Source organism: Hippopotamus amphibius, chromosome 3, assembly GCF_030028045.1.
Source record: "Hippopotamus amphibius kiboko isolate mHipAmp2 chromosome 3, mHipAmp2.hap2, whole genome shotgun sequence".
NCBI classification, from domain to species: Eukaryota; Metazoa; Chordata; class Mammalia; order Artiodactyla; family Hippopotamidae; genus Hippopotamus; species Hippopotamus amphibius.
In genome coordinates, this window is record NC_080188.1 from 149,802,549 (window position 1) to 149,824,794 (window position 22,246).

General features: G+C 33.1%; 1 protein-coding gene across 12 annotated transcripts in view; it reads left to right on the forward strand.

Annotated features, from left to right (window-relative positions):
• The window catches only part of CEP170 (centrosomal protein 170), a 138,107-nt gene that overhangs the window by 104,874 nt on the left and 10,987 nt on the right, over positions 1 to 22,246 (forward strand). For 6 of the 12 annotated variants that reach the window (XM_057727396.1, XM_057727399.1, XM_057727405.1 and 3 more), the window contains 4 exons: positions 3,919 to 4,153; positions 13,541 to 13,718; positions 15,728 to 15,898; positions 18,776 to 18,864. In XM_057727396.1, coding sequence (XP_057583379.1) covers positions 3,919 to 4,153; positions 13,541 to 13,718; positions 15,728 to 15,898; positions 18,776 to 18,864 — 673 coding nt within the window. Of the gene's footprint in view, positions 1 to 3,918; positions 4,154 to 13,540; positions 13,719 to 15,291; positions 15,899 to 18,775; positions 18,865 to 22,246 lie in introns of those variants that run through there. The other 6 variants (XM_057727398.1, XM_057727400.1, XM_057727404.1 and 3 more) reach the window with 3 other exon arrangements.

Consider the following 22,246-nt stretch of genomic DNA (forward strand, 5'->3'; position numbering starts at 1 on the left):
TGACAGGAATTTTTTCCCTCAAATGATCTTATTGCTACGTGCTTATAAATACACATGTAAAATGTGTTTGTGGCGTAATTTCCCTAAAAAATATTCTGATATAAGTATGGAAATGCATTGTTTTCTGAAATGTATTTGTTATCTGTAGATGTGGATGTGTTTTGATGTCAACAGAGTTTTGGTTAACAGTAAAAGAAATCAAAGCATTCACAGATAAATGATCCTAATAACTTTTTCCTTTTCAGGCATCATGGTTGGTATGTTTTCTTAGTGAATGTAGTAGTTTATTACTTCCACAAGAGGGAGTGTTGCATAATTTTATAACTAAAATGAGTTTTTAACTAATGTAATAACTAAAATAATTTTCAGGTTAACTACAAAATTAATGAAGCCCATCTTAGAACTTTTTCTCATGTTATTATATGTGCTGTCCAGCGCTTCACCAACCCAAGAAGCTTCTTAGAGAATGGCATTTCAGATGCCTTCAATACAAGTTTTCAATTTAAGGATTTATCTGAAATGCCTTATTAGTACCAATATATCAGATAAGCCTAATGATATAAAATTACATTTAACGCTCTAAATGATTTTACCTAAGCAGGGTAAAATTCAAGAAAAAAAGTAAAAAAGAATTTCAGCATTGTTAAAAATCACAAAAACAATCATTATATGAGAAGTTTAGGATGTCTTTTCTTTTTTTAATGAGCCTAACTTGAAATGTTTTTTTTTTTAAAGTAAAATATTTATTTGATTGTAAAGCACTTGGAATGAGTTTTGCACTCTAGGAGTCAGTAGAGCTGGCTTAAATTTTGATTTAAGCAAGGCAAGACCTTTCTAGGCCTGATTTTTATCTATAAATTCAAGAATTTAGACTATTAATGTCTAAAGTCATTTTATTCTTAAATTCTATGAAATAGGTAGGCATCAGAAAAAGTTAAAAACATTTTTACTTGAAGTTTCCTGTGCAATAGCTAGCAGATTATAGAGATTTTTCTTCAGATAAAATGTATTGCTGCTACAGTTTGGAAGTAAAGATTGAGAAAGCAGAGGTATTGAGAGTTCTTTGACAAATAACAGGTCGGAAGTCCTGGCTTTAAACTCTGTTTCCCAGCCTGTTTTTCACCAGTAGTCATCATTTCACTGCTCAATTCTACTCTTCGCTGCTACACAAGCCAAGTTTTGTCCAAAGGTTAACTTGAGCTTTGCTTCATAGCACAACATGTATGATATGCTTTCTGTTGGTAAAGATAACCTTTAATTGTTTGAAGATTTATTAATCACATTTTTATTTTCTGCTATGTCCTACTCATTTTACGTCTCAGTTTTAGGAGCACAAGCCTAAATATGTTACCTTTCAGGTTTTAAGATATGCTTTGTTCTTTTGGTTGCTTTTCTTTTTATTTCCCTTCCTCCCTCCCTCCTTCTCTCCTTCCTTCCTTCTATTATTTTTTAATTTTTATACAATTTTAAAGGTTACTTGTCATTTACAGTTATTACAAAATATTGGCTATATTCCCCGTGTTCTACAATACATCTGGGCCCATCTTACACCCAACAGTTTGTGCCTCCCACCTGGCCCCCCTTGTTGCCTCTCCCCCTTTAAAAGTTATTATTAGAAGCTTCAGTATTCTTATTGGATTCTTGATTTTCCACCTATAAAAATAGGTGGAAAGCTTATGAATTTCATTTGAAAAAGAAGTTTTTCTTTTATTCTTTTCTCCAAAATGTAATGATTTTCTGACCTCAAGACTTGGACTGTTAAAATTAAATTCTGATGTGGCTCAACTTATATATTGTCACCTGACATTGAGCACTTGGTTCTCACTTTCTCATTCTGCTTTAATGTGCTCTGCCACTCATGAAATCTATCAGCCGTTGATGCTGTTCTCTCTAAATTACCTCTACATTAACTACCTGAGTTATGTTTTCATACCTTCTGCAGTTTATTAAAACTCTTTGTTGTTGGTTTTGTCTTCTCTCCAATTTTCACTTATAGGTATGGTTGCATAGTTTCCAAATCAAAAATCAGGAAATTTAATCAAATGATCTTTTTTTAATTTATGAATTTCCTTTTATGAATCATATTCTAGGGTTAGCAAAATAAAAAACATTTAGCATTTAATGAAATGCCTTTATTAAAAAGTACACATTTGTTTGCCATTTATCTAATTGCCTTGCCGTATTTCTGTTTTTTTAAAAAACCTTCTTTGTTCTTGTTCCTTAACTTTTCCTAAAATCATTTTCAAGTCTCAGGGTCAGTTTGATTTATAGGAGTTTTCAAATGTCTAGAAATGAGTAAATTTCCACCATGGTAAAAGTATTATTTATGTTAGTGAATTATAATGTTAAAATCAGAAATTATATTTAATACCCCTTTCAAAAAACTCTATGATTAATTACTTGGAGTTCCATATATGGGTTTACATACACTTTTACAGAAAGCCATGAAGTTTCTGCATATCTTCATTTTCTCAAATAGGAGTTTGAATCCAGAAAAATAGGTAGGCTCTAACTTATGATGTAGTCCTGATTACAGATTTCCCCCTTCTTAAAGCAGTTCTGGGGGCAGTGTATATCGATTTTATTTGAGAGCCAACTCAGCCTTACGGAGCCCCAAGCAAAACTGTACTTTGGGGAGGAAAAGACAGGAAAGGCATAAAATTCTAGTGGAGTAGGATGAAGGAATTCTAGACTTCACAAACCTACACAGCCTAGAGTCAGTTTCTGTTTTAAAAGAGAGGGAGATAAAGAAAACTCTTCTAATATTAACAGCAGTTGGAACTTATAGCAGGAGCTAGGGTTTCATCACTTTAGCCACCAAAAACATCTCATGCTTTTTACTAGGTTTTTCTAATTTGAGAAAAGAAAATGGTCAGTATCTAGGAATTAATTCATTTATTCAAAAAATTTATTAAACATTTGTTAGCCAGACACTCTGCTAAGTGCTAGGTACACGTTAGTGACTTAGGCATAATTCCTGCCCTTGTGAAGTTTACCAGGAATTAGCCATTATCTCCCTGTTTTTTACCTTTTTATGCTTCATACTTTATTTGTATGTTTGATTCTCATATTAACAGCAGTAGTTATCTGTCTGCATTAATTTGTCTTCTGATTTTCAAATGTCAGCAAAACCATTTTTTAAATCTTTACTAACCTTAAATAAGAAAGTGCTCGCTACTTTCTTTAATGTGACTGTTGTCAGTATCTCCTGTGCCATAAATGTCAGTGGTTGTGAGAATAGCTTGTAGGTTTTATTGCTATTGTCTGTTTTCACCATATGCTTTCAGTGTCAAAACAGCAGAGTTGTACTGAAGATGCTTTGTTGTGTTTTTACCGTGTAAAAAGATTTTTTCCAATCATAGCATAACAGGATGTTGAATGACAGAGGTAATGTTTTTTTTCCTGCCATAAAGGCATAATTTCCATAACAGGAATTATGCATATTTGTATGTTGGGAAAAGAGGGTTTTTACCATCTCCATGTTGAAAGTTGGCATGAGGAAATCTTTTCCCTTATTATTATTTTTGTTGTTGTTGTTGCTGTCATTAAAAAAAATCCATATCGTCACTTAAATGAGAAATATTTGCAATTAAATAGTACCCAAGTTAAACATTTACGAATAGAGCTTGCTTAGTTGTTTGTCATTAGTGAATTTTTCATCTGAATGTTTACTCACCGTGCTACAGAAAATGTGATCTTTCTATTGTTCTTAATTCCTCATTGTTTTTAATTCACCAAAGTATAATGTTTCTATCTTTAAGGAGTAGTAGACTTATGGTTTTTGTGAGGTATGTGTACATCAGTTATTGAAAATTGTGCTGTGTGTGCTCTCATGGTGTTTTTGAAATCATGGTTTTTATTTTATCTCTTTTAAAAGATAACATAATAATTCTTTTTTTAATAATTAAACTAATTTAGTAAATTCAAGATGGAGGCGCTTTCCTACTGATTATGCTTCCACCTCAGAAGATGAATTTGGATCAAACCGTAATTCCCCTAAACATACCCGTCTACGTACTTCTCCAGCCCTGAAAACGACTCGATTGCAGAGCTCTGGGTCAGCAATGCCTACTAGTTCTTCGTTCAAACACCGGATAAAAGAACAGGAAGACTACATCCGAGATTGGACTGCTCATCGAGAAGAAATAGCCAGGTTGGTTTTAATGGGGTATCTCTAAGAGTTGAAATTATTTGTCAGTATTTCAACTTGATAACAAGTTTAGCTCATACTTAGTTTGTACTAATATAATAGTCCAAGAAGTAAAATCCACAGGTAACTATGAACTTAGTTTTTTTACTCTTTACCCTTTTTTTTTAATATGGTATTTTTGATGTGAGTGCTACTTACATATTGTAGAATTAAATTATTTTGGTAACCCCCCACTTCTTATTTCTCATACAGATGCTGATCACTTAATATAATTTTTGAAAGGTAGTCAGTATGAGCTCTACATAAGTGAGAATTGTACTGCTTAATTTTTTATTACTTTCCTTTTACCTTCCAAAGAGGTAATAGTGTACTTGTCAGAGATGTTGCTAATGTTCTCTAGGAAGAATTAGAGTAGGCAGATTATTACTCACACTTCTATGAGTTCATTAGATACAGTTAGTACAGTCCTTTAATTAATGAAATTAAATGAAAATATTATTTTGACTATGAAATAATATATTATAATAACCTTAAGATTACATAATAAAAAAGTAAAATTCATGCTGCAGATGTTATTTTTAATTGATAACATTGCAGTTGAACATTAAAGAGAGGCTCTACTCAAATAGTTAAGGGGTTTTTAAGTTTGTAAAGTATTAAATTTTACTGCAGTATGCCACATGGTTACCTAAACATTTTCACTGTGTACATGCTAAAATTATTTGTGCCTTTAAGTTTGAGACGCTACTCTTCAAGTTTTATACTTGACAACATTTATTAAAGAATTTATATAAAATAATTCATAAATGCTTTTTAAAAAATAAACTTTTATGATGATTTTATGATTTTTTTTCTTTATTCTGTGGACTTCTGTGAATTGGTTTTTTTCTGGCTCATTAGTTTAATGTTTAGGTTCTTTGGGGGTTTTTTTTGTCTTTAATGACTATTCACTTGTGATTGCTTTTAACTGCTTTCAGTTCTTAAAGAACATGCCCTTCTAATCTCATTGTGCTGCTTAAACATTGTTTTTTGGCCGTGTAAATGACAGTAATTATTGACGCATTGTAAGCCAGTTCTGATTTTAGAGTATGGGCATATATGTGCTTTGAGAGACGTGAATTATTGTGGGCCCACAAAACTCCTCTTGTGAGAGAATCTTAACACTACATTTTTTTCTCGTGGGCACAGCTGGCAATAAATAGCAGGCCTTGCTCGTCTCATCATTTTTCTCCTTCCCATGGCGAAGTCTCACCACATGAGCTCAAGAGGTGCCTGAGGGAACTGAAGTGTCCTACTGCTTCTTAGGAGGCTTTGCCTCTCAAGTGCTCTACCCCAAGCTAGAACACTAAACATCTTCTTCTGGGCCAAACCCATTTTCCTGCCCCTAAACAGAAAAGAGTTATGATACAAATGGGAAGGTGAATAAGAACTGCTTGTTATAGTTTCACTTGGCTTTATTAGTATGTGCATTTTATTATCCTTGTCTATGTATATTTTATTATCTATTGTAGTACTCTAAGGCTAGGCTATTTAACCTCTAATGATTTTATGCCTTTTTCCTCCAGTTTGTTAGTAGAATTATGCTAATGAAACTTGCTATTAGGATTTAATTTTTTAAGGTGTATTTTTCAGCCACACATCTCAAAGCAAGAGAAAGTTCTTTTTTGTTTTTGTTTATTAAGAAATTTAAATAGGCATGATGCTTGTAAATTTGCTTAATATGAGGAAATTTATTTTCAAATAACTATGAATCACAAACTGAATAGAATGTGAGAAATATGTAGTTTTATTTCTTTAAACTGGCTACCACTTTCACTTAAGAAAACTCACATGCTGGAGTAATACTTTTTAAACAGTAATAGGTAAAGATACTTTTGTTTGAAAAGCATAGTAGTGATTTTAACTTCTTACAGAATGTTTTAATGCTTTGTCATTCTTTTTGCTTATATTTTAGAGCTGTATTACTAAACCAACACTTTGTAAATCTGTACATAATAATTATTTACCTTCGTTTAAACTTAAAGCACAAAAATTCCATCTGGAATATAAGGTATATAAGTAAAATATAATATATTTAGTCTTTCAATTTGAAGAGGAAACTTTTTTCCAGGTACCCCGATACATGTGCTTTCAATAGCGCCTGTCTCAGTTTCTCTATAAACATAGATACAGATTTCCTTCCCTTAGGAATTTCTTAGATTATACTTTTATGAAGTATAATCTAAGAAATTTTAGGGTTAACAAAGCTACAATACCACTTTTACAGATTATCAAATACAATCCATTTAACCTAAAAATTATACTGGAAGATTATATAATTCTCATTTGAATCAGAATCTAATTAAAGATATTCAGTGTTTTAGATTCACTGATACACATACCACTATAACATGAAATTTTTTAGGAGAGAGCTCTAGTTAACAATATTTTAAAGTTTAACAACAGGTTCATAATAGCTATATTACAGGAGAGGATTACATTGTAAAGGCAATATCATATTTTATCCTAATGTTGATTGCAGGTATTATTTGCAAAGGTGGGATCCTCTTGTGCCTTTACACCTCTGCAATTTTGTTTTGGATCAAGTTTTTGTAGCATAAGTTCTTTATGTATATATATGTGTATATATATGTAATCCCCATTCACTCAACAAAGAATTTCTAAGGAGCGTGTAATGTTTAGCATGAGTGAACTATAAAGATGACTTAGACATGGATGTCCTCAGAGAGTTCAGAGTCAAAGGAGAGGAGCAAAGGTGTTGTGTGAAGCTGATATCAGGCAGAGTGACAGAAGAGGTTTTAAAAAGTATGAAGTTTGTCCAAGTATGTGAAGGTATATAGTTGTGAAGGTATATAATGGATGACCAAATTGAAGATAATGCAAAGCCAGCTAAGTAATAGGAGACTTTTAATGCCAGCTAAAAAGTATGCATATTATTTTATGTATGTTGAACCTGTAAGGTTTTTTTCGGTATTTATTTATTTATTTATTTATTTATTTGCTGCGTTGGGTCTTTGTTGGTGCACGCGGGCTTTCTCTAGTTGCAGTGAGCCAGGGCTATTCTTTGTTGTGGTGCACGGGCTTCTCATTGTGATGGCTTCTCTTGTTGTGAACCATGGGCTCTAGGCTCGCAGGCTCAGTAGTTGTGGCACATGGGCTCTAGAGCACAGGCTCAGTAGTTATGGTGCACAGGCTTAGTTGCTTCACAGCATGTGGGATCTTCCTGGACCAGGGATCAAACCTGTGTCCCCTGCATTGGCAAGCAGATTCTTAACCACTGCTCCACCAGGGAAAGTCCCCTTTAAGATTTTTGAAAAGGAAGGTAACTTAAAATCTATATTAAAAGAAGGTAACTCTGAAGGGCATTTTGTAGAATTGTTTGAGAGAGTAGAGTTCATGGAGATCAACTAGTGATCTGTTCTAGAAGTTAATATGCAAGGTATTGAAGACCTGAGGTAGGGTAGTGTTAGTGAGGGTACACGTGGAGATAGGGACCTGTACAGTTGACAGTGTTTGATGATTGCCAGAATGACACCGTGGTTGTTCAAATAGATGTTGGTAAGAATAAGGAAGACAAAAGACAAGAAGGAAGACAAGTTCTGTTTTGGACATGATGACTTAAGAAACAGCCATGTGAAAGAGTATGGCTCTGCAACATAGGAAGCTGATGAGAGCTAGAATTATCATTTTGGAAATTAAAGAGAAAATACTTGAAGCCGTGGTCCTAGATGATGTTGCCAGGAAATGGTGAGTGAACTGAGAATATTGTTGAACTCTGAGGGATAACCTGAATTGTAAGGATTCAGTATAGCTGAATGATCAAAATCATGGACTCTGGGATCAGGCCTTCTAGAGTCAAACCCAACTCTACCCACAGGGTCTGTATGACCCTGGACAAGTTAAGTAACTGTGCTCTAGTGATCTCATGTGTAAAATGGACATAACAATAGTGCCAACTTGAGAGTTGAGAGACTGATGCATGTACAAAACCTAGAGCTTGACATATAGTAAGCTATCAAATATTAGTTATATTTAAGTGGAGTGCAAATAGAACAGTGTGGTGTGTGCGTATACTCAAGTATGGTTATATTCAGAACTTAGTCATGAGCTTTCATTTTTCTGTATATCTCATAATTTAAATTTATGAGACTAGATATAATTGGAGTTTCAGAATCAATGTTATATTCTGTAATTTAGAAAATATTCCATTAGGCTTACGCTATACAAATAGGAAACCTAAGAATCTCAGCCAAGGTTTTGTTCACATTTTCAATCCAAACATTATTTTGAAATGTTTTTTCCTGAGAATAATAACGCTGATGTATAAGTGGTCTATTTATTTTTAAATATTGAAATGATTGTTAAATAAATGTGTCACAGAACACCTACCTAATGAGTCCTGTTCCCTGATTTGATTGACTTCAAAGTAAAGTCATCTGATATTTCATGTCAAGAGGAAAAAGGCCTTTATTATTACTAAATCTTTTACATGTAGTGTTTTTATTAGTGAAATTTAAATAAGAATACCTATCAAATATATTTTTAAAAATTTAAAAATAGAACTATGATTGGTATTTTTGAAGCCTAAATAATATTTGCGATTAAAATTACAAATGCATGGTAATCTTAATGGTAAAAAACCAAATTACTTATAATTTTAATATATTACTAAAAGCTTTTTTGCTTTTTTTTTTTTATAAGAGCCAATTTAATTTACTGGCCAGAATTAAGTGGTATGGGTTTCCTTATAATCTATAAAGTAATGTAATGAAACATCTATGCATAGAAATCTGTTTTAGTTTTAAAAAGTCTTTTAATTACAATACAGTTAAAGGATGTACTATATTTGCAGGTGTGTGCGGAAGTGAGCTTTAATAATACTAAAGTATTTTTTATCTTGGAGAAAAGACCATAGAGATAAAAATTACATCATCAAGGAATAAGGTACATCTGTTCAGGCAGTTTTAAGCTTTATTGGTTCAAAATAATTAAAATCTAGGTCCAGCCTGTTTCTGTTTGTTCTGTTGGGCTAGGCCAGATCCAGATAGCAAGGATGAACAAAACATCTGCCCAAAAAGCTCAAATGACACTTACTCTTCAGTTTCTGTATAGTTTTTCAACGTTTCCTAGAACTTTATTATGCCTTCATCATATTCTCTGACCTGAGCGTACTTATACTATCTCTTTGCACGTACTTTGGCTATCTCAAGTTTTGCTTATTGAAGAAGGGCAGTATTTTCCTGTCAGGTGACTTTACGCCACCTTCTTTTAACTTGCAGACTTTGTGTCTGGTGGAAATGGCATGGGGTGGTGGTTGTTTTTTCTTTAATTTTTCTCATTTATGTAGGAAATGTTTATTGATGGCCAAGAGTGTGCTAAGACCTTCAAAGTTATCTTCTTACTATTACCTCTTCATGACTTGCTTGATTTATTTGAAGTATATTCATAAATTTGGTTTTAAGACTACATTTCACTAAATATAACTTAGCTTTAGTGCTAAGCTTGCATTTAAACTTAGTTTCATTGAAGATAATGGGAAGTAACTTTTCTAAAATATATAATTAAATCCCTACCTCTTTTGATGGCCAGAAATAGATTCCACATATTTTATTCCTCTGTTTGGACCAGTCATTAAATTGCTTTGGTTACCCAAGAGAAGCATCCGATTTCAATTCATTACTCTCCCACCCTAAGCCAGTCTTTTGTGGCTCAGACTACCTATTTCTCCATTTTCCATGCTTTCATTGAATGCACACAGAGATGTGGGTTGCGATAATTCTTTCATTAAGGTTTTTTGTAATATTGCATCAAAATGCCATCAACATATAATTAACTGATAGTTTCCACCAAAAGAAGGGTGACCTTCCTTATCAGTAGGAAGCTTTTGTGAACATTCCCTATAGTCTATACTCAGGTCAAATATATGAGTTAATCTTTATGCCTCTTCAAAGGCAACTGTTTTGATTCTTTATTATAGAGTCAGATTCAACATAAGATTGTCTAGAATGACCCTTAATGCCTTTTCTAAAACTAATTTTATATTTTTATCACTCCTATCATTTAAAAAGTAGACTAAATTATTTCTTAAAAGTGAAGTAAAATTATAGTTATAATCTCTTATCCGATGTTAAAGTAACAAGAGGTTTGATTTGTTATTATTTGCTTCAATGGTAGGATTCTAAAGCTAGTATACTTCTTTAGTAGCTTATCAGTTACTTTTTTCCAATAATAGCAAAGGCAGTCTCATGCTCATGGTTTATATGTATATCCTTTGGAACTCTACTTACATATGAAAATTTTTGAAACTTAATGTGCTGTTAAAAAGATAACGCAAATATTTTCCTTTTTAGTTAATTGAAAAACTAAAAGAGTTAATGTTGGCAGTTTAAATCAATAAAGTCTGGTAGTTTGTTTCTGTCATGGTTGTTAGGTCACACTTGCAAATACTGCATGATTAATAGGACATGCATTTCAGGAGGACTCTCATTTTCAATATTTCTTTTAAACTTCCAGTATGCCCAAAGCCTGTTATTAATATATATTTCCCTTGTATTTAACCCTTCAGTGAAAAATAACCTTTAATTGATTTAAATAAGAAGGGGGACATTACTGAGATAGTTTACCTGAGAAAATCATAAACTTCATAAAGTATGTCCTTCTTATTACCTCACCTTTTTGCAAATAATGCATACTTATTTCCACAAAATTTTTGAAATTGTATTATTAGTTCTGACACTGAGGTAGACGAAATTAGCATAGATGTTAATAGAACTTAACCCTTAAACTATATTTCCTTCCTTAAAGGCTATTATCCATATTTTTAATAAAATAAAATTAAATGTGAAAATTATCCATTAGTTTTTCTAATTAAAAGACTTGAGTTTTTATTGGTATTGCAAAGGAAGCAGATGAACGCAAAACTTCAAATAAAAGGCTTGTGTCATTTTAGAATTTCCTTCTTCAGCAGATTTTGTAGAGGTGGAGATTGGGAATAAGAACAGGGTTTATAAGCTTGGAGATCAAAGAAGGAACACAGAATACAAGAGATATAAAGAAACACTATTGTAAACTTAGATTGAACAGCCATATGAATAGATCTATACTCTGTTGAGTCATAAAACTGTTATTTCTGTTTGAAGATATGCATAACTTTGGCTTTTTTTTCTTAGTAATTTTATGTCTTTTAGAATTGCTAATCTTGTTTTAGTAGGTGCTAAGATTTTTAAGCAGTGCAGATTTAAATTAACTTAATGGTCTATATTATTCAGTCAACTTTAAAATAGGAATTGCCATGCAAAGAAACAGCTACTGTATATACAACATACTTGCAAATTAAAAGAAAGTTTTTTGGGTACCTACTAACTAAACAATATATGTGGTATATACATTAAGAATTCATTGTAGTACAATTTTTACTATATTAACATGTTGAGATTGCTGTTCTTGTTTTGTCTGTTTTCTACAGATATCAGAAGCTTCATCATACAAATGTCTGCATTAAAACCTTTAAAAATAAAATAGATTGTTGGATAAATAAAAGCCTATTTTTGTCTTACTAAACTTGGTTATTCTGTTTCTCATCCTAGTTCATTTGTTTCCGGAAATTACAAGAGTAGAATATTTTATCTAAGGGAACAGCTTAAACCCCTTCTCAAAAGAATTGAATCAACAGTTAACAAGTTTTTAAAAATTATATGTGGAATGGTAATACGAGATATAGCAAGACAGATAGAAAGGTCTAGGTACACCAGTTACTGTTTGTGACCTTGACAGAAAAATAGTTTCATAACCTCTCCTGAGGCAGATTTTCCTCATCTACAAAACAAGATGATTAATACCTCTTTTACAAGGTGGTTGTGAGAATTAGAGTTGGTGAATATAAAGCTTCTTTATAATGGTTTTGATTATAATATAATGGTAAGTACTAGTTTTGATTATATGGGAATATAATTCTAAGTTTCTAAAGCCAAGGACCCTGTCTGCTTATTCACCATTGCAGCCCTTAGGACCTAGCACAGTGGCCAGATCAGTAAATATTTATTGGTAAATAAAAAGGAATTGACCACAGATTGCTTCTTTTGGGCCATAAGCTTCAACTTAGCTTCTCTTTTTAAATCTATAGTTAAGTTTTTATGCAATTACTACATTCCTTGAAAGTCTTTCAAGCTGTCATTTTGTATAAGTTAAAAAACTGTTATTTTGTGCTTTGGATTTTAGGGTTGAGAAGTTTACACAGGTGCCTTACGAATATTCTCTCATTCCAACACCTTCCCTGTGGAAGTAGCCACTTGAGATCGTGTGCAGTGGATGCATAACTTAGAAAATGTTCACTTATCACTAACAGTTAATTTAGTTCTTCAGTCCATGTGGCTGAAAATACAAGTAAATGACTTTATGGAAATGAGCTCTAAACCTGGAATCTGGCCCTGTCTTAGCTGCTTTTAAGTTTGTGTGGTCATGAGCAAGCCAGTAACTTTCTCTGAAGATGTGTCTTTGTTCATAGTCAGATAAACTCTACCTCACAAGTTCTACCTCTACCTGTGACCCTCAAATGACGTATTGTTCCACTGTGACATATGGTATATAGCATAATGTGAGATGCTGTGTCAGAGTTCCTCACCTCTTTGGTACCATATACCCCTTGGGCCATCTAGGGAAGCTTAGGGAACTCTTCTCAGTAGAATGTTTCTAAATGCGTAAACATGAAATACTTAGAATGACAAAGAAATGCAATTATATTGAAATACAGTTATCAAAATATTTTTAAAGGGATGTAGTAATAGACGGTTCTTTGTTAACATACTAAATGGAATGTTATTGCTGTGGGTTTAATGAACTGCAGTAATTTTGAAATAGTGATGACTATATGTTTTTGAGGTACTTGTAGCAACTATAATGTGATTACTTTTGCTGACAAAAATCAGCAGTACTGCTAATGCCACTATTTGTTGCTTGTCTTTATAATTGAAAGAATTGCTAAGTTTCAATTAGAGGGTTAGTGAAAATAAAGTTGGAATTGTTTTTCTCATCCAGTTCATGGACTCCTTGAATTCTGTTCACCACCCCAAAGTTTAAGAACTCCTGTAATATATTAATGCTAGTCATTAACATTAACAGTGTATTTTTAAAAAAACATATCACTATTTCATGTGTTTAACACATATTTTTCAAAGTGACAACTTGTAGATTATGTGCAGTTTAGTCTTATTAATTTTTGGAATTAAAGATTAAGACTTTGAGTATCAAAATAGTTAATAGCATGACCAAAAAATCTCAAGTGTTGAGGACGGATCTTTAAGTATACAACTTATGTAACTGATTCTGTCAAAATGATTGTTCCTAGACCTGTTATTTGAAAGAATTAAACTTCTTTTCTAAAATTATTGCCAGGATCAGCCAAGATCTTGCTCTCATTGCTCGGGAAATCAACGATGTAGCAGGAGAGATAGATTCAGTGACTTCATCAGGCACTGCCCCTAGTACCACAGTAAGCACTGCTGCCACCACCCCTGGCTCTGCCATAGACACTAGAGAAGAGGTAGGAGATCTTCATGGAGAAATGCATAAGGTTCTTTCTTTTCTTTATTTCTTTTGCTTTTAGCTTTTTGCTTAGTTTATTTTAGTTATGTCCACCCTCCTTGTTTGCATGAAGCTCTGCATTTTCCAACTTTGCTTTAACAAATTTCTTTCATGTTTTTATAACAAAACTAGTAAAGGCTAACATTTGGTCTACTATTAACATGAAGCTATAAAATTATTTAAAATAAGCACCTTGTAAAATATGAAAATAAATGTTATCTGAAAAGCAAACCCAAATTTGGTTAATTATTGTATAAATAATAAATAGTTGTATAAAGTTCCTGTAAATTTTACATAGATACTTAGCTAGGAGTTATTTCTAGTAGCAAAGAAAGAGAAAAATTCTACAGTTTTCACTACTTTAAATAAATTCTGTTGATGAATAGACACATACATTTATCTGTACACAAAGATTCTTCAAAAATTTAAATATACATACACATGCACACACACTCAAATATATGTATTCAGTTTTGAAACATTCTTGTGAACTCTGCAATGTAAGTTAGCTTATATAGACTATCGCCCCTCCAAAACCAGAGCCTCCTGCTCTTCTACTCCAGGGGCACCATGTACATACATGGCTCCAGAAGGCACCTTTAACATATAATATAAATATAATGGTAGTCTGGCCATGTCGGCTCTCTTGATTTGGTACAGAGATACAAACAAAAGACTGGCATTTTGAAGGAATGAATTACAGTTTTATTAGGAGGGTGCCACACTAAATTGTTTAATTATCATCTGGCTGTTTTATGCTACAATGTCAGCATTGAGTAGTTGGATAGAGACTGTATGGCTGCCAAGCCTAAAATATTTATTACCCGGCCCTTTACAGAAAGAAATTTGCCAACCCCTAATATTGAATATTGATCATTCCTTAATTTTATAAAATAATGTTCTCAATAGTAGCCAAAAATGGCTAGCCTTTTTGACAGATTTAATTCTGGTAAACTGTACTACTAAAATTTTCTCAGTTGCTTTTTGTCACACTTATAATCTTATTCTTTAATGGTCATTTTTTGGTTGTTTTTTTTTCCCCTTCATGTGTTGTCTAATTTGGTAAATGATGTTTCATCAATCTGTGTAGAGTTTTGTTACCACATTGATCAATTGTAAATGCATATAAAAATCATCCTTATTGGTAAAAAACAAAAGGATCTTCTTGGTGGCAAGACATACACAATTCTTCTGGTACATTTTAAGTGATGAAGATATTATTTTCTCAGCTGTGTAACTAAATTATACCTAACATGATTGTACATTCACTCAGACCCAGTAAAATTTTTCAAACATTTCATTGAGTAGAATTCCATTTTTTCCTTTTGGCTTTATTTCTTATTATTGTACTAGAGTTTATTCCTTCTTCAGTAAACCTGAGTTACTTTGTACTGTATGTGTATAATTTAGCACTGTAGATGGCAGTATATTATTTGTACTGGAATATGTCATTTCTGTAGCATTGCTAAAAGTTTATCTAAGACCAAAATAATTTGTGAATTAAAAAATTTTTCTTTCTTTTGTAAACTTAATTATAATTTGCAATTTATTTATCTGTGAAGAAATTTGGCACCTGGATTTGGGGAGAAAAAAAGGAAAAAACAAGATAGGAAACTAAAAGAAAAAGAAACATTATTTTACACTGGTAAGGCAATGTGAGTAAAATGAACTCCTTGTCCATCTACATGGCTCAGCTTTTTCTATTTACCATCTGTGTTTTCCATTTGGGGGAAACCTTATCCATGGAAGAGTCAAATTTAGCATAGTAACATATTTTGGATTTTGAAAATAAAATCTATGTAGATGAACATCTATTTTATAAAACAGACATCTTTGAAGTGCTTATAAAAAGAAAGAGTAATTGGTTTATTGAAGATATCATGCTTCTGTTACTACTGAGAATGGAATAACTTCTGTCTAATTATAAAACTATAATGCCAATATCTGTATTTTTCCAAATTACTGTATGCTCATAAGGGTTTGCTTTTGTCCTGTTAGTTAGTTGATCGTGTTTTTGATGAAAGCCTCAACTTCCGGAAGATCCCTCCATTAGTTCATTCTAAAACACCAGAAGGAAACAACTGTCGGTCTAGTGATCCAAGACCTCAACCAACAGAGCCTCCTGATCACTTAACAATTACAAGGCGGAGAACCTGGAGCAGGGATGAAGTGAGTAAACCATAAACTCTAACAAATGGCAGAGGAGGCATGCCCCATTGGTGGGAAAAAGATGAGAACTGTTCAATACACAGGGCTGGGAAAACAGTGCTTGTCCATAGGGGTAGAATGGAATTTCAGCCTGACATAACATCAAATACAAATAATTAACTTCAAATGAATTTAGTTCCTAAAGGGAAAAGCAAAACTTGACAAATTTTTAGTAAAGTATAGGTATATATATATAAGGAGTGATTTCTTAAAAGACACAAGAAGTTTGACTTTTAAATAAAAGATTGATAAATTTGAGTATATTAAAGGACTATGTTAAACATACAGGCAACAAGGGATTAGTATACAGAATATATCAGAACTCCTACAATCAATTTAAAAAGGCAAAAACAGCACAATAGAAAAATCTGCAAAAAACATGTACAGCATTTCACTGAAAATATCCAAGGCCTATGAAGAGATGTTCAAATTCATGAATGTTCAGAGAAATACTTTTCAAGACTATAGTGAGATTATTTTATACTCATTCAATTGGCAACAAATTCAAAAGTCTTAAAATATTAAATGTTAGGGAAGATGGTGGATACATAAGCTTTCTTATTGTTGCTAGTGAAGTTAAATTGGTGCACTTTGGCAAACAGTTTGATAGTATTTCCTAAAGTTGAACATAAACATAGCCCATTATCTAGCAGTTTTGCTGCTAGTGCATACCCATTCCCAATGACAGCAAAAGTCATGCAAAAGGATATTTATAGTAACACTATGGATAGTAACAAAACTTGGAAAGTGTTTATATCTGAAGAAAAGTGAATGTATAAACTGATGCGTGCACAAATTGAACAATTTATGGAATAATCAAACTATAGCAACATGCCACAATGTGGATGAATTTTAGCAGTAGAACATGAAATGAAAAGAGTAATGCTCAAAAGATTGTATATAATGTGTTTTATCACAAATTAATAAAATAAAAATATATACTTAGGATAGAAGTAGATCTAACAAATTATATAAAAAAGAAAGCAAGGGAATGATGAATGGGATTCAGGACATTGTTTACCTTGGGTGGAGGGAGACAGGAAGCTGGGATAGAAAAACCATGTGACTAGAGGTAGATTATAACAGTCAGCTGTTTCTTTATAATAAATCACAAAAATCTCAGTGGTATAAAGCAACAGGCATTTATTTATCACACACCTGTGGGTTAACTGGTGGTACTGCTCAGCTGAACAGTGGAAAGTTGTAGGTTGGGTTCAGATTTGCTCCATGTGTCTCTTGTTTTGGATCACTGGATATAAGGAACTGGAGGTAAAAGTTAGTATATAAGACTATATATGTTTGCAGTAGTACAGAGTAGAAAAAATCTGCGTGATGGAGAAGCATTGTAGCTAGTTCCATAGCTGCAATTGTAATATGCTGGATGGTTTTAGAACACACATTCTCTGTCCTGATAGTTGATAAATTGTTCTTGGTTTCAGGGAAAGGGCCCATTCTCTAATCTTATTCATACTTACTCTGTCCTGAGGTCTAGGAAGATAAATTCCTCTAAATGTAATAAAACTATGGAAGTTTATATTTTTAAAGCAAATGGAAACATTTAGGTTGATAGTTATCTCATAGTTGATAATCAGAAAAAATTTTAATACATTGTGATACTGAAGTCTGTGACGTAGAAAAGAGAGCGATCCTTTCTGTGTTTTAATCTACCTTAGACTGTCCTGCCCTTTCTCACTCCTTCGTAATTAATATGCCTTCTACTCTTATTTGGCTTCTTTTCTCAAGGCTCACGAAATACCATTATGCTTATTTAGTCTTTCATTGTCTCTATGTTCCTTTTCACGCCCTAAGTCACCTTTTATCCCTCACTAAATTAAAAGTCTTATCATACTCAAGTTCTGGTTTTCTATGATACCTTCCTTATTAATGCCACTGCTCACTGAACTTCCTTTCATTAGAATTCGTAAAGCAGTGAATCACAATTAGTACTTATTTACATTGTTTTTATAAAAATATTTAATAATATTTTTATATGTTATTATCATCTCCCCTGCCAGTGTTTAAAGGCCATATCTTATTTTCTGGATTTTTTTTTTACAGAGTCTAGATATAGTTCTGACAATATAAGGAACTGATTTTGGAACTCATATCTAGTCCCACGTTCAGTACTTTTTCTAGCATTCTGCGCTAGCTGCGCCTTTCATGGTTTAGCTCTTGGCAAACTACAGGATGCAGGCCAGATTCAGCCTGCCACTTAGTTTTGTAAATAAAGTTTTATTATGACACAGCTGCTTTTGCTACAATGAGAGAGGTGAGTAGTTGTGACAGAGACCATATGACCCCAGTCTTCACTCTCTGGCCCTTTACAGAAGTTTGCCAACCCTTGGCTTTGCCTGTATTTAACAGGGGTGGTAGCATCCCCCATCATTAAAACTTATTGAGTAAATTTTAACACATTCTCTCTCCCACTGTGGAGAACACAGATTATAGTCTTCTTGATCTCTGTGTTCATATTATTTGAAAAGTGAAAGAATAGATAATAAATTACTTATATTTTCCCATTTATGATCATTTGAATTGGAAGCATGAGGGACAAGATCATGATAGTAATTGAAGATTAGATAATATGGATTGTTTTTTGAAAGTTATATAATGAAAGTAATATGGAAACTTGACAAGTTACTTAACAAAAAAGAACTCCGTTAATATTTATTTCTCTTTCTCAGTTTAGTTACGCATTACTTACATTCTTCAGTGATCTTTTATTAAAATTAGCATAAATATTAAATGCTCCTAAATATAGTGAGTTGTAACTAGTATTCTTGGTGGTTATCCAATATAATGGTAATATTTTAATGTCCTTTTCTTTTCATGTTTCAGGTCATGGGAGATAATTTGCTGCTGTCATCTGTCTTTCAGTTCTCTAGGAAGATAAGACAGTCTATAGATAAAACAGCTGGAAAGATCAGGTACTGTTTTATTATTCAGACATCTTTGCTTCCATAACCATCTGTTCTACTTTTTGCAAGCCTGCTACCACAGCTTCTGGGAACTAGTGAAATCAATGGTACTGAATCTTACTGCTGCCACTAGCATATTCTTTCCTTTTTCGATATTATAGCTATACTCTAGACAGCATGAAGGGGACAAAGAGAACAGGTGTCTAGATAATCAGCCCCTTTGTAATTGAGAGCTAACAGCTATAATCACTTAGGTTAATTATATTAATAATCAGAAAATTTTACTCTTCCACAAAATAGTAATAAATATTTGAAATTAACAGAATTTTAGGGCTTCTTCTGTGAGACTTCAAACTTTAGTTACATCTCCCTCATCAGTAAAGAGAACAGAATGGGTAAGACTCAGGAAATTTATGTAAAAAGCCCTGGATAGTCAAAAGCTAGACTTTCTAATGCCTTTGCTATTTATTTATGATGAATTATAATTTTTTCAATGTCTGACCCCTTCATTAGCCAGAATCTTGTGTATAGGGGCTGTGTTGTATTGAATTTTCTGTTTCTCACTTCCCTCCCTGAAGCATGTCCATTGTCATCTCTCATCATCTCCTGGGTCTTCTCAACTGAACCCAGTTTTCGAGTGTCTTAACACCTCTCCCATCCTTCAGGACTTAAATTGCATGGCAATATCTCTAAGAATCCTTCTCTGAATTTTCTCAAGTGCCTTTTCTATGGGTTCCCACAATATCACATCGTGTACTTCCCTTCTTACACTTATCCCAGTGAATTGTAATTACCTGCTTACTTGGCTGCCTTCTGCACTCAATTGTGAGGACATTAAAAACAGTGCTGAACAAATAATGTGCAGTCAAAAATCATTCAATCAGTGATTGAATCTGGAGGCTTTATTCCCCTATAAGATTCTTTTAATTGATGTTTACTTCATTCATTTAGTCCTTTGGTTAATAATCCTTCCATAATGCTCTAGTTTTAGGATATACCTTTATGGAGTTAAATTCAAAATGATAACAGTTATGTATCACCTACAACTACACTGAGTACTTGAGCCAAACTCAGGGCATGACTCCTAGTATTAATTAGTAGGCATATGATTGTGCCCTACAGATTTGTTAATTCATCTTTCATATGTAATAATTAATTGATTAAGCTGACTTTTTTTTTTCCCCTACAAATTTCAGTTGGGCTTTACCCCATGGAAGGGAGGGCTTCATTTGTCTCTGGGAACATGCTTGATTAGTAAGTCATAGGAGAATGGTTTGTCCTTTGAAGGAGAGCTCTCTTACTTGTGACAGAAGATGGGACCAGCAAACTTGGGAGTGATGTAGTCATTAAAGGAACACATACCCAACACTGCACCTAAGGTGATGTTAGAGCACTGATGACATAATCACTGAGTATGATTAAAATGAAAATAATGCACTCATTTTATAAGCCCAGTCAGAAATTAGAAAATGATGTTATTTATAAAGAGCATGCAACTAATGTAATCTCTCAATCAGTTATAAACCTGAAAATGTGCACATGTTTAAATTTAGAAACATCCAGTGAAAATATGTTATTATACTTTTTAATTCTTTGTTACTAGCAATTTTAATAATAAAAATATTTTTAAAACAATAAAATAAATTTTTAAATTTTAATAATAAAAAGGGGTGATTGGACTTAGATGGACTAGAAGTTGTGAATAGTAAAATACAGATGTTAAAGCAAAATAATGTAATTAAGACAAATCACATGTAGGTAGCAAAGATAGCTAGCTGTCTGCTCAAATGAGCTAGAATGTAAATTCCGTTAGAGTAGGGGTCTTTGTCTAAATATACAGTGACTAGAATATACAGTATAACTATCTGTTAATGAATGATTATTGTTATTAATCTCTAAGAAATTAAGTTTATTTAAAACTCATAGGTATATGTAAAAATTGATATGGGTAAACTATCATGAAAGAACAATGGATGGCAACATAATGGTAGTCATATAAATAACTTTTAAAAGTAGTTATATGTATAAAGTGCTCCTTAAGAAAAGGCAAACATTAAGTTGCCTTTTAACTGTTAAGGCAGTCTGCCTCATATTCCAGCCAGATTTGAAGGGACCATTGATACACTTCACTGATACTTTTTTTTTTTTTTTTTTCGTTTGGCTGCGTTGGGTCTTCATTGCTGTGCACAGGCTTTCTGTAGTTGTGGAGAGTGGGGGCTACTCTTCATTTTAGCGCGTGGGCTTCTTATTGCGGTGGCTTGTCTTGTTGTGGAGCACGGGCTCTAGGCACATGGGCTTCAGTAGTTGCAGCACACGGGCTCAATAGTTGTGGCTCATGGGCTCTAGAGCACAGGCTCAATACTTGTGGCATACGGGCTTAGTTGCTCCAGTTGCTCCAAGGCATGTGGGATCTTCCCAGAGCAGGGCTCGAACCCATGTCCTCTGCATTGACAGGTGGATTCTTAACCACTGCGCCACCTAGGAAGTCCCTCACTGATACTTTTTTTAATCACCAGTTTTATTCAGAAATAATTGACATACATTAATATGTAAGTTTAAGGCATACAACATGATGGTTTGATTTACATATATTGTGAAATGATTACCACAGTAAGTTCAGCTAATATCTGTCTTCTCATATTGACAATAAAAAAAAAAGAAAAGGAAAAAAAAGGAAATATTTTTTGTGTATGATGAGAACTCTTAGGATTTACTCTCAAAACTTTACTGGAAATTTGTACCTTTTGACCAACTTCCTCTGATTCCTCCTCCTTACACCTTCTGCCTCTGGTAACCACAAGTCAGATTTCTTTTTGTATGACTTTGGGGGTCTGGGGAGGGTTGTTTTGTTTTGATTTTGGTTTTGGTTTCACTATAAGTGAGATCAGAGAGTATTTGTCTTTCTCTGTCTTATTGCACTTAGCATAATGCCTTCAAGGTCCATCCTTGTTGTTACAAATGGGAGGATTTCCTCTTTTTCTATGGCTGAATAATATTCCATTGTGTATATATATCACATCTTCTTTATCCAGCCATCTGTTGATGGACACCTAGATTGTTTCCATATCTTTGCTAATATAAATAATGCTGCTGTGATCATAGGGGTGCAGATATCTTTTCAAGTTAGTGTTCTCCTTTTTTTATATACTCATATATATTCCCAGAAGTGGAATTGCTGGATCATATGGTAGTTCTACTTTTAATTTTTTGAGGATCCTCCATACTGTTTTCCATAGTGATTGTACCAATTTACAATCCTACCAACAATGCAAAAGGGCTCCCTTTTCTCCACATCAGCATTTGTTATCTCTTGTCTTTTTGATGATGGTCATTCTAACAGGTATGAGGTGCTATCTCATTGTGCTTTTTATTTGCATTTCTCTACTGACTA